Source organism: Temnothorax longispinosus, chromosome 4 (assembly GCF_030848805.1).
Source record: "Temnothorax longispinosus isolate EJ_2023e chromosome 4, Tlon_JGU_v1, whole genome shotgun sequence".
Taxonomy (NCBI): Eukaryota; Metazoa; Arthropoda; class Insecta; order Hymenoptera; family Formicidae; genus Temnothorax; species Temnothorax longispinosus.
In genome coordinates, this window is record NC_092361.1 from 5,088,548 (window position 1) to 5,101,629 (window position 13,082).

A 13,082-nucleotide genomic window follows, 5' to 3' on the forward strand; every position below is an offset into this window, starting at 1 on the left:
TACACATAAAATGCCGTAAGGACGTAAAATCGAGTATTTTCCCCTACTTGGATTACGGACAGCACAATACTTAATTGGGATTGGTCGATTTTCTTACGCTTACGTTTTACGTCCTTACGCGATTTTGGCTACGGTCAACGTGACGTTACAAAAGCTTCGAAACACACACACATTCCTCTTCTCTTTTCCACTCTTTTCTTTCAATGAAGAAAGAAAGAGAAGAAGAACGCTCCAAAACATTTGTAGCGTTACGTTGACCGTAGCCTTTATGTGTGAAGGCCTTTATGATTTACGACTCGCATTGCGGACCCCAAACCCCAAAGAGCAGAATTTTCGTATACGTTTCTCTTGCGAACGAATAAGCAAGAATTGATGATCGAAACAGGCTCGGGTTCTGTTTGACAGAATGCGAGTATGAGTCAAGGAGTCAAGAACGTCAAGGACGACGGACACGGCAATCCGGGCAAGAATTTGAGGTTCTGTCGCGTGCTGAGCGTCGCGCTGAGTGGAATCATCAGGCACAGCGCAAACATCAACTTTCGAGATCGTTGCTTAGCGCTTTCGCGATCGAGCAATTCGTCCAGCGCGCAAGCTGCGTTCGCAGCCGATTTGTTATCGATCGTATCTCGCGACGACGCTCGGAAAAAAACAAACGGAGGACGAGACTGCGAGGGACACGAAATCTTCGATTAAGTTAATCGGAATTTAGTCGAGATCAGTGTGTTAAATAAAACCGGTAATCCAATGAATAATTTTGTTTATTTTTTGCAAAACCAAAATGAGAGAATCCCTTTTTTAGAATCCGTCTCGTTGGTGGGTAGTGGGTATTGGTGACACTTGTGACGGGCGACGACGGACGCGTCGAGTTGCGTCCAGTTGCGTCGCGTCAGGCTAGGTGACGCGAAGTTAGGTTAGGTCGGGGAGTAGTGGCGGATAGGCGGGCGGGTGGGCATCGGCGTTGAGAGAAGCGTCTTTGATCCGTTTGTGATCCGTCGCGAGGCTGGGTTAACTTCGCACGACCGTCCCGCCGAAGGACGTACTCGCGTCGCGTCTCGCGATCGGCCGCGTGAGTGAAACGGTGATGCAGAGGAGTGAGAACGCGACCGTGATCGCAACGAGATCGCCGCCTCCGTCGCCGTCTCGTTGGGCTCCACCCGCGCGAGCACCAGCCTCGACGTAAAACGGAGGCAAATGGAGGCAGCGGACACGGTGCGGGTGCGCGGACTTTCCTCTCCGGCAGGCGGCGAAATATCCGGCTGACCACCAGGGGTTCTCAATAATCGGGAGCGACGGCGGGTACGTTTCTCTCCCCCCTCGAGTCCGCGCCGGCTTGTTAAGAGAGGATGCGAGAATCAGCGAGAATGAGAGCGGCCCTGTTCGTAGCGTCGCATCGCGCCGACCCGTCCCTCTCTTTCCCCTCCCGAGTTTATCCTCGCCCGAGCGTGCGCGACGAAGCGTTGAAACGAGAGAGAGAGAGAGAGAGAGAAAAAATGAGGCAAGAAAGAAAGAAAGAGACCGCTCGTGACATAATAGCGCCGTTATATCCCAGATCCCAGCGCGAAGATTCGAGCCGCACAGTGGCGAGCATTGGCTAGCAAGGAGCGAGCGCGGGAGAGAGGGGTTAGGGGGGGTGAGCTGCGGAGACCCACAGCTGTTCGCAGTCTTCGCGACTTCGCGATTTCGCCGGTGCGGAAAGCGGAAAGGTCCGATATCAATCCTTCCTTCTCTTTTTCTCTCTCTTTCTCTCTCCCCGATCCCCCCCGTGCTCCGCGATCCCTCCTCACGTCGCGCGGTTGCGGTACGCTCGCGATGTAAATATACACGTCGGCCGTCGGTCCCCCTCGCTCGCTCGCTCGCGAGTCGCGTGCGCGAATGCCGTGAATCCGTTGCTTCGTTTACTCCGTAATCCGTCGTATCGTTTTCCGCGTATCGGAACGCGTCGCGAGCGCCGGAGCTGTCGGCGCACGTGAATCCGCGCGCGGGGGACACTCCTCGGCGCGGTCGTCCCGATGTCGGGCAGCCCGAAACGGAGTCACCGCCGCTGCCGCCACCGCCTTCGGGTTATTGGCACTTCCGCGCGCCTTAGATAATAGACTCGCCTTGTTAAGCGCGCCGACAGCCCCCGCGCGCGTGTCCGTGTCGGTGTCGGCCTGCGCTCGATCGCGCTCCGGGCTCCGGGCGCGGTGCCGATCGAGCCGAAACGCCCTGAAGCGTCCAACGCGACTCGACGACTTCCGCCGTGCCTCCTGGTAACCGACGGCGGAAAAACGGTGTAATCGAGAATCTATAACGTTCCGTCGACCTGTCATCCGAAATGTTCCTAATGTTTATCTCTCGCTCTCGTTATCGCCATTATCGCGGTAACAACGTTTACGGGACGTGTCGAGATGGAGCTGTAGTTAAGAGATTTTTTTTTCCTTTTACTTACTGCGGACTGCGGCTTTGCTTTTAGTTTCGTCCGCGTTGGTCGTCGGATAAGTCGCGCGATATGCGGCGCATATGGTGAGCCGTGGAGAAAAAAAAAAACCCGCCGCAGACGCGGATCTCGATTCCAAAAACGGTCGTTTCCCTTTCGCGAGACGATCGCAGACGTTCCGAGACGTATCGCGGAGACGCGAAGGAAATTCGGTCGGTCGATAATTGCGCCGTGCCCCGTGAAGATACTCGAATTTCTATCGATTTTAATACGAGATGCCTTTAACAAAGGGCATTTATTAGTCCTAAACGAACGGATCTGAGATAACGAGACGTTAAAAGTGATCGTTCTCCGAATGACGCGAATAAAACGCCCTTTACGAGGACGTCCGGGATTTAGTGCGTCCTTCTGGACACGATAATCCAAGTTCCACCGTCGTGTCTGCAGAGAAACTGCGGGAAAGAAGCGATGGCTCGATCGAGAGGAACGTGAAGAAGGCCACCTTGGCGCGTGGCAAATCGAGTCAAAGGCCTGGCTCCTCGTCCTCCTCGTCCTCGTCCACGGAGAGGCTGCGAAAGATGCCCGGGCCGTCGACGCAAGAGAGGCCCCGTGCTCACCGGCTCACCGACATCGAGTCTCAGACGAAGGTTAATAAACTAAAAATTATAGCGCACTTTAGTGGATTTAACCCTCAAAGGACTCCGTCGGGTCGTTTTCGTCCACCCGAAAAATACGATCCTGAATATCTTTTTTTATATTTTTTTTTTAGCCTGAAACTCATTTTTTATATTTATTATGAATTTAAAAAAAAATCACTTTTTTTCAATTTCTTTATGCTAATAACTAAAAAAAAACTATTAAAGAAAAAAAATTTTTAGAAACCAACATCACAGCTTAAAAGAGGAAAGTTCAAGGAATATCCATGAATTTTGCGGAATTTTTTGAATGATATTTAATATTATTTATAAGTCGAAAAGCAAAAAGGACCCGACGGAGTACTTTTAAGGTGCCAAAAAGCACGGAGTCTTTTGAGGGTTAAAAAAGCTCGCACGAGAATGTCGAATTTATTACACAAATTCGATTATAAAGTTCCAGAAGGAATTTAATTCCCTTGTGTGAATGAAATTGCAGGGCTTGAGCGGTAATCGGACGGACGACTTCGGCACGCCCGTTAGTTCTGGCAGCAACATGAGTAGCATCGCACGCTTTCCGAAGCTCGACGAGTGTGCCCACTTTCATTACGAGCACGTCGAGCTTGGTACTCTGGAGGTACGCCAAAACGCGAAACACACGGAAGGTTCGGTTAAGAAAACACCGGCTCGGCTTTCAGGTATCCGTCAACGAGGGTTCCAACGACTCGGAGAGCTACGCCGTTCGAATAACATCCGGCGACGCGTGCTGGACGCTACAGAGGTCCTACGACAACTTCGTCATGTTCGATAAGCAGCTGCATCGCTGCATATTCGACAGAAAGTTTTCCTCCTTAACGAAGCTTCCAGATGTTCGGCCAAAAAACGCCTGTGATATACTAAAGGATTACTTGACCCGGTTCTCGCTGCTGAATCACGAAGGCCTAAACTGTGGCCCGGTATTAAATTGGCTACAGCTCGATAACAGGGGAAGAAGGATTCTGGTGCCGGAATCGGATTCCTGTCCTATCAATACTCCAGCCGTCGCCGCGGCATACGCCGTGAGACCCTACACCGCTCAAGCCCAAGACGAGATCTCTTTCCAGGTAATTAATTAGCTAACTTGTAAGTCTTTGTACTATGAGAACTTTGCGCTCTGACTAATCCAAGTGATTTAATATGATAAACAGGTAGGCGACATGATATCCGTTATAGACATGCCCCCTCCGGGGGAAAGTACGTGGTGGCGTGGAAAGCATGGATTCGCGGTTGGATTTTTTCCGGCCGAATGCGTCGCCGTAATCGGGGACAAAGTGCCGCGTCACTTGACGGTTTCGACGACGGTCAGATCGAGATTACCAGTAAAGCCCGTGCTCCGGAAACATGGCAAATTGATCGCCTTCTTTAGATCCTTCATACTAAATCGGCCTTCTAGGAGGAGATTGAAGCAATCGGGTATACTGCGAGAGCGCGTATTTGGTTGCGATTTGGGAGAACATCTATTAAACTCTGGTCAAGACGGTACATTTTTTTCTAGCATACTTTTTATAATTTAGATATATCGAGTATAAACTATATAAAAGAGGAAGGAAGACGAAAAAGATTATTCGTTTTGTAGTGCCTACCGTTTTGACGTGCTGCGCGGAATTCATAGAGAAACATGGTCTAGTCGACGGTATATATCGTCTTAGTGGCGTAACGTCCAACATTCAAAAATTGCGGAACGCCTTCGACGAAGATAGGGTACCAGCGTTGCATTCCGATGAGAGCATTCTGCAAGATATCCACTCCGTAGCATCGTTATTGAAGATGTACTTTAGAGAGCTGCCGAATCCATTGTGCACGTATCAACTTTACTCCACTTTCGTCAATGCGGTTCAAGCCAGTAGCGACGCAGAGAGATTGAGACGTATGAGAGACGCGGTTAGAAAGCTACCGCCACCACATTACAGGTAGTTTTATCCATATTTCCATTTTCGTTACGTTCACCTGTCGCGGCAACGAGTCGACGATTTATTCTAATCTTTATCAAATTATGTACGCAGGACACTGGAATATTTGATGCGTCACCTGGTGAGGGTAGCCGCGCGTGGCACGGAAACAGGTATGACTCCGCGCAATGTGGCCATCGTCTGGGCGCCAAATCTCTTGAGGTGCAAGGAGCTGGAAGTGGGTGGTGTAGCGGCCCTTCAGGGTGTCGGAGTTCAGGCGGTCGTGACGGAATTTCTAGTCTGCTACGCGGAACTCATATTCGGGGATGGTCCTGTTGGCAGACCAAAGTCTTTGGCGATCACCACGTCCGCGCGATTGCTTACTTTGGAGGAAGCGCGCAACAGAAGTCTCAGAGGCGAGCCTGATTACATAGAGGTTGGAGCGGGTCCGGCTGGCCTTCCTTTGCGCTATCACACTGTCATAGAGCTGCCACGCAAACGAAATGGCTCGAAACGATCGCCCTCGCTAAATTGGAGGGCGCTATTTGGTAGGGGCGCTGTCGGAAAAACGAGGCAAATTGGCACGCCACCTCAAGCGGAAACAGTGCCAAGTTCCTTGAACTCTTTGCGACGCCTGAGACCCGTCAAAAGCGCCGACAGTTTAGACGGCGAAGATGGATTGGGTCCGCTTTTAGGAGGACCACCTCCCATCAGAACCTGCGGTCACAGTCGATCCGTCTCGCACGATTCGTACTTTGATCACTTGGCTGATGCGCCTAACGCATCTTCGCCGTTGGATCTCTCAGAGATACAACTTAACTTCGATCTCGAAGAACGAGAGATGAGGATGCTTTCGGAGGAGGAAGGTGGCGGAGTGGCGTCGGTAGAAGCGTCACCGCGTCGGCAGAGAACCGAAGGAAATCAATGTGCCGCCGCGACCGGCGGGTCTAAGAGGAAACGATCTCGCTTAGAAGAAAGATTGCATTGCGACGTCGAGTTGCGTTTCATAGACAGCCAAAGTCCTGATCAGGTGATTAACATAAATTAGTCTCAGTCATTTTCTATATGCACGTCATGTCTAATCTATCGAATCTTTCAGGTCATGGTGTCGACAAGTGCGGATATTCACAGTATCGAAACACCGTCTCCGTTACAAACCCCAGGTTATCTACCGTTGTTGTCGGAAGCCTCTACGCCATTAACGCCCGCTACGTTGCAGGGCACGTCTCACTCTACGTCGCCGGTACCAGCTAATAGCCCCAGAATAAGTTTTCGAAGTTTCACTTTGCCGTTAGAGATTGGCGACGAGCGCGACGGAAGTAATACGAATAAGTTGAAGGAGACCAGTGCGTCATCTTCTGAAAAGTCGTCGGATCCTAGCCATAGGTTGTCTATAAATTTAGAAGACCGAGATAAGAGATTGGAGCCATGTGAGAAGATTATAGCTTATGATGGACGCGTGGAATTGCACGATAGAAACGCGACCACATCGCGTACCGAAAATCGCGTCGCGAGTCAATCGAGCGCGGTCGCTTCGATTTTCAACGATACAGAGATGACACCGTGTAACAGATTATCCTCCTCTTCGTGCGAAGAAGCTGTAACTAGCGGAGTTGCCGCATCCCGTAAGGACGTAACACAGCTGAGTTTGCATTCTGTGGAGATCTCATCTAAATCGTATAAAGAAAAAGAAGAGGCGGCTAACGAACGCGACGAGTCTACTGATTCACCAAATAATCTTACCGCGGTGGCTGATTTGCCGAGGTTGCCATCCAATACGACCGATCTCGATTCTCCCATGTCGTGCGAACAAACTCTACAGGAGCTGCAGGAGTCTGGATTCGTAATTTGCGACAGCTCCGACAAAGTGTTCACCAATACGGAAAATCCGCGCGCGACGAGTAGCAACAACGACTCCGGCGACTGGGTGATTGTTGGAGGAACGGCAGCTAATTCCTTTATAACACCGATCAGCGAATCGACTAGTCCCAACGATTCCTTTGTGGAAAGCGACGCGAATCCAGCGTCGGAGAATGTTCCTGAAACACTGCTGGAGCTCACGCTGCCTCCGACCGCGGACGCGTTCCGTATGGGAATGACTTCCGACAATTCGACGGGAAGTCGTGCATCGATGCAGGAAAGCGAGGAGATGATACTCGATGTTACCGATACGAAGAAGTATACGAGTCATGGGCTCGAACGAGAAGAGGCTGAGTCGCAGACAAGTTTTGGTCTCGTAAACGAGGATAATCTCGCGGACGACACCCATTCTCGACTGCGCGATCGAGAGAATGGCAATCGATATTCCTGCACGGATGTTAATTCGGGCCAAGAGTCTAACGCGAGGGAGCAGCAGCAACAGGTTCGCGCGTGTTACATCGAGGCGGACAATGCGAACGTATTTGGTACAAATCGGAACGAGATACGTGACGATAAGGAGCTGTTTGCGGAAACGGAAACCTTTGAGAACTATCGCCGTCTGTCGAGGGACACGAGCGCGCAGCAGCGTGATTGCGCGACACGCACTTTACACGTCACGAATCATCCGCGATTCTCGAATAAATCCGAGGGAAATCAGGAGACGAGCGTTACGCGAGACGATCGTGACAACGACCATTGTACGAACGGACTGTCAAAGAAGTGCCAAAGTTTCGGATACAATAATTCGCAGAAGCAGCAGAGTAATACGCAACAAATACGCAAATGCGCTTCCAAACGTGGCGACGAGGGTCACAAATGCGTCAGCTTGCAAGCTAATCAAATACGAGGCAACATCGAAGTGAGGATTCCTTCGGAGAACGCAGCCGAGCCTTGCGAGGTGGCACACGCGCCAGAAGGGGCGTCCGAGGTGATGGAACGGACGTTGGACACGTCGAGCACATTCACGAACACCTTGTCGCCGGCCATCGACGACACGGTGGTTCTTCCGCCACGAGACACCGCGGCGATTTTGCAGGAGCTAGCTCTACAAAGATTATCCGGAGGCGCGGTAGGGGACGCGTCTACGCCTGTAAGAAGAAAATACGAAAGCGAAACAGTCAGAGAGCGAAGGAGCTTTGATTCGGAGATCGGCAGGGAGATCGTCCGAGAGAGTAAGATGAGACAAGAATTGGATTGCGCGAGGGGCAAATCCGAGGAGCCGTCGCAGCATTTACCACCTTGCTTGCGGGCGCGTCACGCGAGGGCGACTCGAGCGGCGCTGAGCCGCTCCCTGGACGAGGCCAAGTTCAATCGAATGACGAAGGACATCTCGTTGTCGGTGAAACCGACGTCCGAGGACGTGCAGCATTGCTCGACGCCTAACGTCGGCAGCAGCTCCGGCACCTGCTCGAGCGCCTCCGAGAAGATCCAATTGCGAAATCTCGGCGGCCTAGACCTGGGGGACCCGCAGTGTAGAGAAAGAATCGAAAAGTACAAAGAGGAGAGAAGGACGTTCTTGAGGGACAAGTATCGGTCGGAGAGTTTCCGTGGAGTTTCATCGAAAACCGAGGACGACGGCGAGCAGGCGTTATTAACCAGGTTGAAACAGAGGGCTACGAGACCCTCTCTTCATTAATGAAATCCGGTCTTCGTAAGACAAGGAAAAAAAGGGAGCCAGGGTTCCCTCGTTCTCTATAGTAGTATAAATAAGTTCTTGAGCAGTTAACGCGTAATGCGATATCCATTATCTACCTGCATCTTAGAACAAGTGCAAATTGTAGGGCGGCTGTCGAATTAATCAACCGTATGACCAAATTCAACCTCGTTCTTAACGCCACGTCTGCTTTTGTTTTCGAATACACAGCAACTAATTAGAATGACGGAACGTCGAGTAAACGTATATCCAAACGGTAATAATAGAGACGGCGTTATCTTAAATTACATAACTTTACCGCTCGTATATTTTTATTGAATTTATATCCCAGGTATGTACGCTAACTTGGGCTTATTTGTACTACTCACGAATGCGAATGCCGCTTTTGCATTCGATGACATATTGTTTATGTAATTCTGCCAAACGCTCTTTCACTAGATCCACTGAACCGCTTTCACTTGAATCTCACCGATGCCGCGGCCTTATCGCGGTTGATAATGAAGGTGAATTACGACGAGGATGATAAAACGAGTTACGCGATCCATGACTCATCTTCATATCGTCGATCGCCATTGTTAGCTGAATTGTACGAATGCTTTTAAAGCTCATTATTAATTTATTACGAACTCGAAGGAAAGTATTCATTTTTATTATTGTTAGAAGCTTTAAAATAACGATCCTCTTTGTAATTATTATTATTATTAATATTATTATTTGATTTTTATATTTACTTATATTCTTTGTACTGTTACGCTAGCGAAGAAAAAACGCGCACGCGCATGTAACATTTCAGCTGCTTTGTATGTACCAGAGTCAACAATATCTCGTGCAGGTTCTCACGACGTCGCGCGAGACGTTGGACTCACCTGTTGCTTTTACACCGTAGGTAAAAATCTCTTTAAAAAAAATTGTACATCTTGGAATTTTATTTTTTAGAGAGATTCCTTTACGAGCCGCGTAAAATCTGGTCGCCTTTTTACAGCGAAATTGTAACTTTACCGAAATTTAGATGAGTATTTTTCTCTCGCGAGTGAAAAATTTCTGGTACATACATAAAGTTTAACTAAATTGCGCTTTGCGAGTTGGTCGAGGGAGTCTCGACGAACTCGCTCGCGCGACGTTAAACCGGGCGTTTCATTCGCGCGCCAATGTTACTCTCGCGTTATGGACTGGTCCATAATGACGACATCCACAGATATATCTTTTGAAAACATGTTAATTCTCTCGGTTAGTTAATATGTGTGTAACATATTGATTTCTATAACAATGCGCTTGTCGACGGAAGGCTAGCTTAAAATCAAGATTACTATCGGATTATTAAAGTGGTTCTTCTAATCTTAATATCCTAAGTGTGTATCGCGCGCATTGGCCTCGCGTTTTATTACATTTCGATTACTAAGCAGCAGCTCTGCTGCTCACACATCGCCTCATCTCATTTCTGTTACGTCGCACGACGCTTTAGAGCGATGGTTCATACGTTTTTAGTTTCCTTTTATCCCATTTTATTATCTTTATTTTCGATTTTTAATCGGTCTCTTCTGTGAAAAAGAGAACGATGATGTTTTCGCACGCGGAAATGTTTTTTTTTTTTTGTTTTGTTTTCTATAAAGGCTTAGCAAACTGAGCGTTTCTTTTTTTTTAAGCACGGTTCGAGAACTGTTCAATAAGACTGGGACTAATTGTCGACGCTAATTGTTGAGTACGATTTCAGTGATGCTCGCGTCTGGCGGACCTGCGGACGCGATGAACAAATTACAATTTAATACTCGGAGAGCCTTACGCTGAAATACGTTTTGATCTCTTACAAATTCTCAAGATATTTAATTAAGATTATTAGTGATTAGAAACGATGACGTTTAAAATCTCTTGCATGCGTAGTGAGGACTTGAAAAACCGTGGTTTTCGTTTCGAACACGTGACTGTTTCTTTTTAATGTCGGTTAATTAACGTTAAAATATTTTTTTTGTCGGCTGAATGGTACGGCAACCAAGAATTGATACCGTCAACGATCGCGGTGTTACCGTGCTTTCCCCGTGTCATCGTTCGCGTGTCTCGTATCCCCACTCGAATATCTCAGTCGTGTATCTCTATCGTGCAAATCTGTAAGCAGTGTTCAGGCACGCGTAGTGCACGTTTATTAAAACTTATTGACTGTTAATGATAAAATACTTAGAGATTCAATAGTCGTGCTTGCGCGCGCGCTTCCCTGGATTCTTTTATCCGAGATGGTAATGGCCTAACTAGAGAGGGAGAGAGAGAGAGAGAGAGATATGTCTAGACAACGCCTGAAAACCCCTTACAAATGAGGTACCTAATGACTTATGCACAATATAACGCGCAATAATGATACATCCGCGAGCGATGTGTATTTTTAATAAGCTGAGATTCCGCAGTCTCGCAAAATAGTCTGTAGAGATCCTTATTAAGGGCACGAGAAAGAGAGAGAGAGAGAGAGAGAGAGAGAGAGAGAGAAACGATACGAAACAATATTAAGAGCCGTATAGAAAGTAAAGAGTTCCCTATAAAACGACACACACAGACACACACACACACACAACACAAAGACTAATTCTCTAATATTCAAAGGCTAATATATATATATACATATACATATATACATATACACACATATATATATATATATGTATATATAGACATATAGTAATCTTGTTTTTGAGTGTAGGAGGCTCACGCCTCATCCGGCTGGGCGCATCTTTGCCCCCCTTTAGTTATAATCGCATTTAATAATAATAATTGTTTCCGTTATGAGAGACTACTGTTTGTCGATTATAATTATAATATATGCAAGTTGTACGTGAAATAAATATAAATGCTGTAAACATCGGAGGAAGATGGGACGCATATGTTTCTTCGAATTTCCGCGTCCCTCGTCTCCCTTGTCTCCCTCGTCCATGCTGTGACGTTGGTAATTAACGACGGGACTATAATAATTAATAATTGTGCGGGTTGTATCAATATTTCCTTTTTTAATTTCGTCCGACAAACCGGACGCTCCGTACCCCTCCGTCGTCGTCGTCTTCGTCGTCGTCGTCGTCGTCATTGCCCCACGAGCAGCCTCGACTGCTTTCGAGCGGTCTTGAGGCGAGCTCACTCGACACGTATAAAGGACCTTTAGTCTTTACTTCTTTAAACGCTGTGATAGAGTGGATGAAAGGTGGGGTGCCACTCGACCGGCGGCGGAAGAGGCCGCGGGTGCCCTCGCCGAGGGGGCACGAGTTCGCCTTTATATCGTAGAACGAGGGCCACTCGAGAGGCCAGGAAGCGCCGAGGTGAGGGCGACTCCGTGACTATCACCGGATCTACCGCGGCAATTATTTTTAAACACGCCGTGTAGATAGGGATCTCTTTTAAGTACCAAAAATGAGAGAGAGAGAAAGAGAAAGAGTGTTTCGCGCGGGGTGCCCAGGTCTTCACCTTGTAGCTTATAGCTCGCGTGCGGGGTAGAGTGGCTTTTAAACAAAAATCGCGCTTACTCGAAACGAGACGACTGATTAGGAGCGCGCCGAGAGACAACATAGGCGGCATTTTCGACACGGGCCTTTCATCCTCGCCGCGTGTCGCTCCTCGCCATCCACGCTCCTCTCGCCACGTCGCTCCTTCCCCGAGAGGCAAGCGCGCTTTCACGGTGCGCAAATCGAATCAGAACGCCCCCGCAGGGTCGACGACAATGTTATTTGTTAGCGGAAGCGTCGTAGTAACCGGAGCTTGAAACGAGGCCAGATTGCCACTGTGATCGAGTTAAACGGCACGTGGGCAGTAACGCCGTTGTCTCTATAGCGAGTATCTCCTCTCCTTTCCTCTCGCCTCCGTATATATCACGTGTCTTCCGTGTTCTCTTCTTGTGTGCCATATCCTCCCGCGAATCAAGCAGGAATTTTCGCGTGAAAAGAAAGAGAGAGAAAAAAGAGTTTTTTTTGCGGCCGGACTGAAAACTCTCTCGGCCGACGGCTGTGGGGGGGTTTTAGGCGGCTTTATTTCGGGGATCGTTGGAGAGCCGCGGATTGACACGCGGCGACGTCTTGACAGCTTGTTAGGCTAACGGTTCACCGGGTTCACCCTCGACTCTGCTCCTCGAGGCCCAATTCGCTCGCCCCTTTCTTTGTTTTTTTTTCATCTTTTTTTTCGAGCGGATCAAATTGATCTTTGATCGACGCGTATCATTGCGCGCGCTCCGATATAAATTCTTCGCAAATCTGTCGCCACCATTGATGGATTCCTAGTAATGTATAGTCGAATGACGTCGAAAGAAATTAAAATTTTGGTCGATTCGACATTGAAGTTGCAGCAAATATCAACGAACCTTCAACTATCGTTTCAACTTTTCGTTTCAATGTCGAAACGACCTTGTTTCATAGCGATTTTTCTACGCTGATTTGAATCCAGGATTATATAATAAGAACTACAATAAGTATCCCATCGACTCTGGGCGAAAATCGTAGGTTGCCCATCTTTCGCCGGCCGCGTTTACGCGCCTCGCACGGGCGACCTACGGTTACATTCGGGCATCGATA

The 13,082-nt window shown here is 48.5% G+C and overlaps 1 protein-coding gene across 3 annotated transcripts; it reads left to right on the forward strand.

The window, feature by feature from the left end:
* The first annotated feature begins 920 nt into the window (after positions 1 to 920).
* Positions 921 to 11,397, forward strand: Cdgapr (GTPase-activating protein CdGAPr). Of its 3 annotated transcripts, none has more exons than XM_071776775.1 (8): positions 921 to 1,296; positions 2,864 to 3,063; positions 3,548 to 3,685; positions 3,747 to 4,151; positions 4,236 to 4,566; positions 4,664 to 4,997; positions 5,091 to 6,006; positions 6,076 to 11,397. In XM_071776775.1, the coding sequence occupies exons 2-8, from the start codon at positions 2,995 to 2,997 to the stop codon at positions 8,530 to 8,532; spliced, it is 4,650 nt and encodes a 1,549-aa protein (XP_071632876.1). In that variant the 5' UTR covers positions 921 to 1,296; positions 2,864 to 2,994; the 3' UTR covers positions 8,533 to 11,397. The 3 variants fall into 3 exon arrangements, with proteins under 3 accessions (XP_071632876.1, XP_071632878.1, XP_071632877.1); XM_071776777.1 differs by lacking the exon at positions 921 to 1,296 and adding an exon at positions 1,581 to 1,703; XM_071776776.1 differs by lacking the exon at positions 921 to 1,296 and adding an exon at positions 1,786 to 2,249.
* Positions 11,398 to 13,082: the final 1,685 nt, after the last annotated feature.

What these genes read in the sequence shown, in the direction of transcription:
- Cdgapr (XM_071776775.1), top strand. Translation starts at nt 2,995, where the DNA reads ATGCCCGGGCCGTCGACGCAAGAGAGGCCCCGTGCTCACCGGCTCACC. An exon ending in TCGAGCTTGGTACTCTGGAG is followed by an intron (nt 3,686 to 3,746) that starts GTACGCCAAAAC and finishes CTCGGCTTTCAG; the next exon opens with GTATCCGTCAACGAGGGTTC. An exon ending in ACAGCCAAAGTCCTGATCAG is followed by an intron (nt 6,007 to 6,075) that starts GTGATTAACATA and finishes CGAATCTTTCAG; the next exon opens with GTCATGGTGTCGACAAGTGC.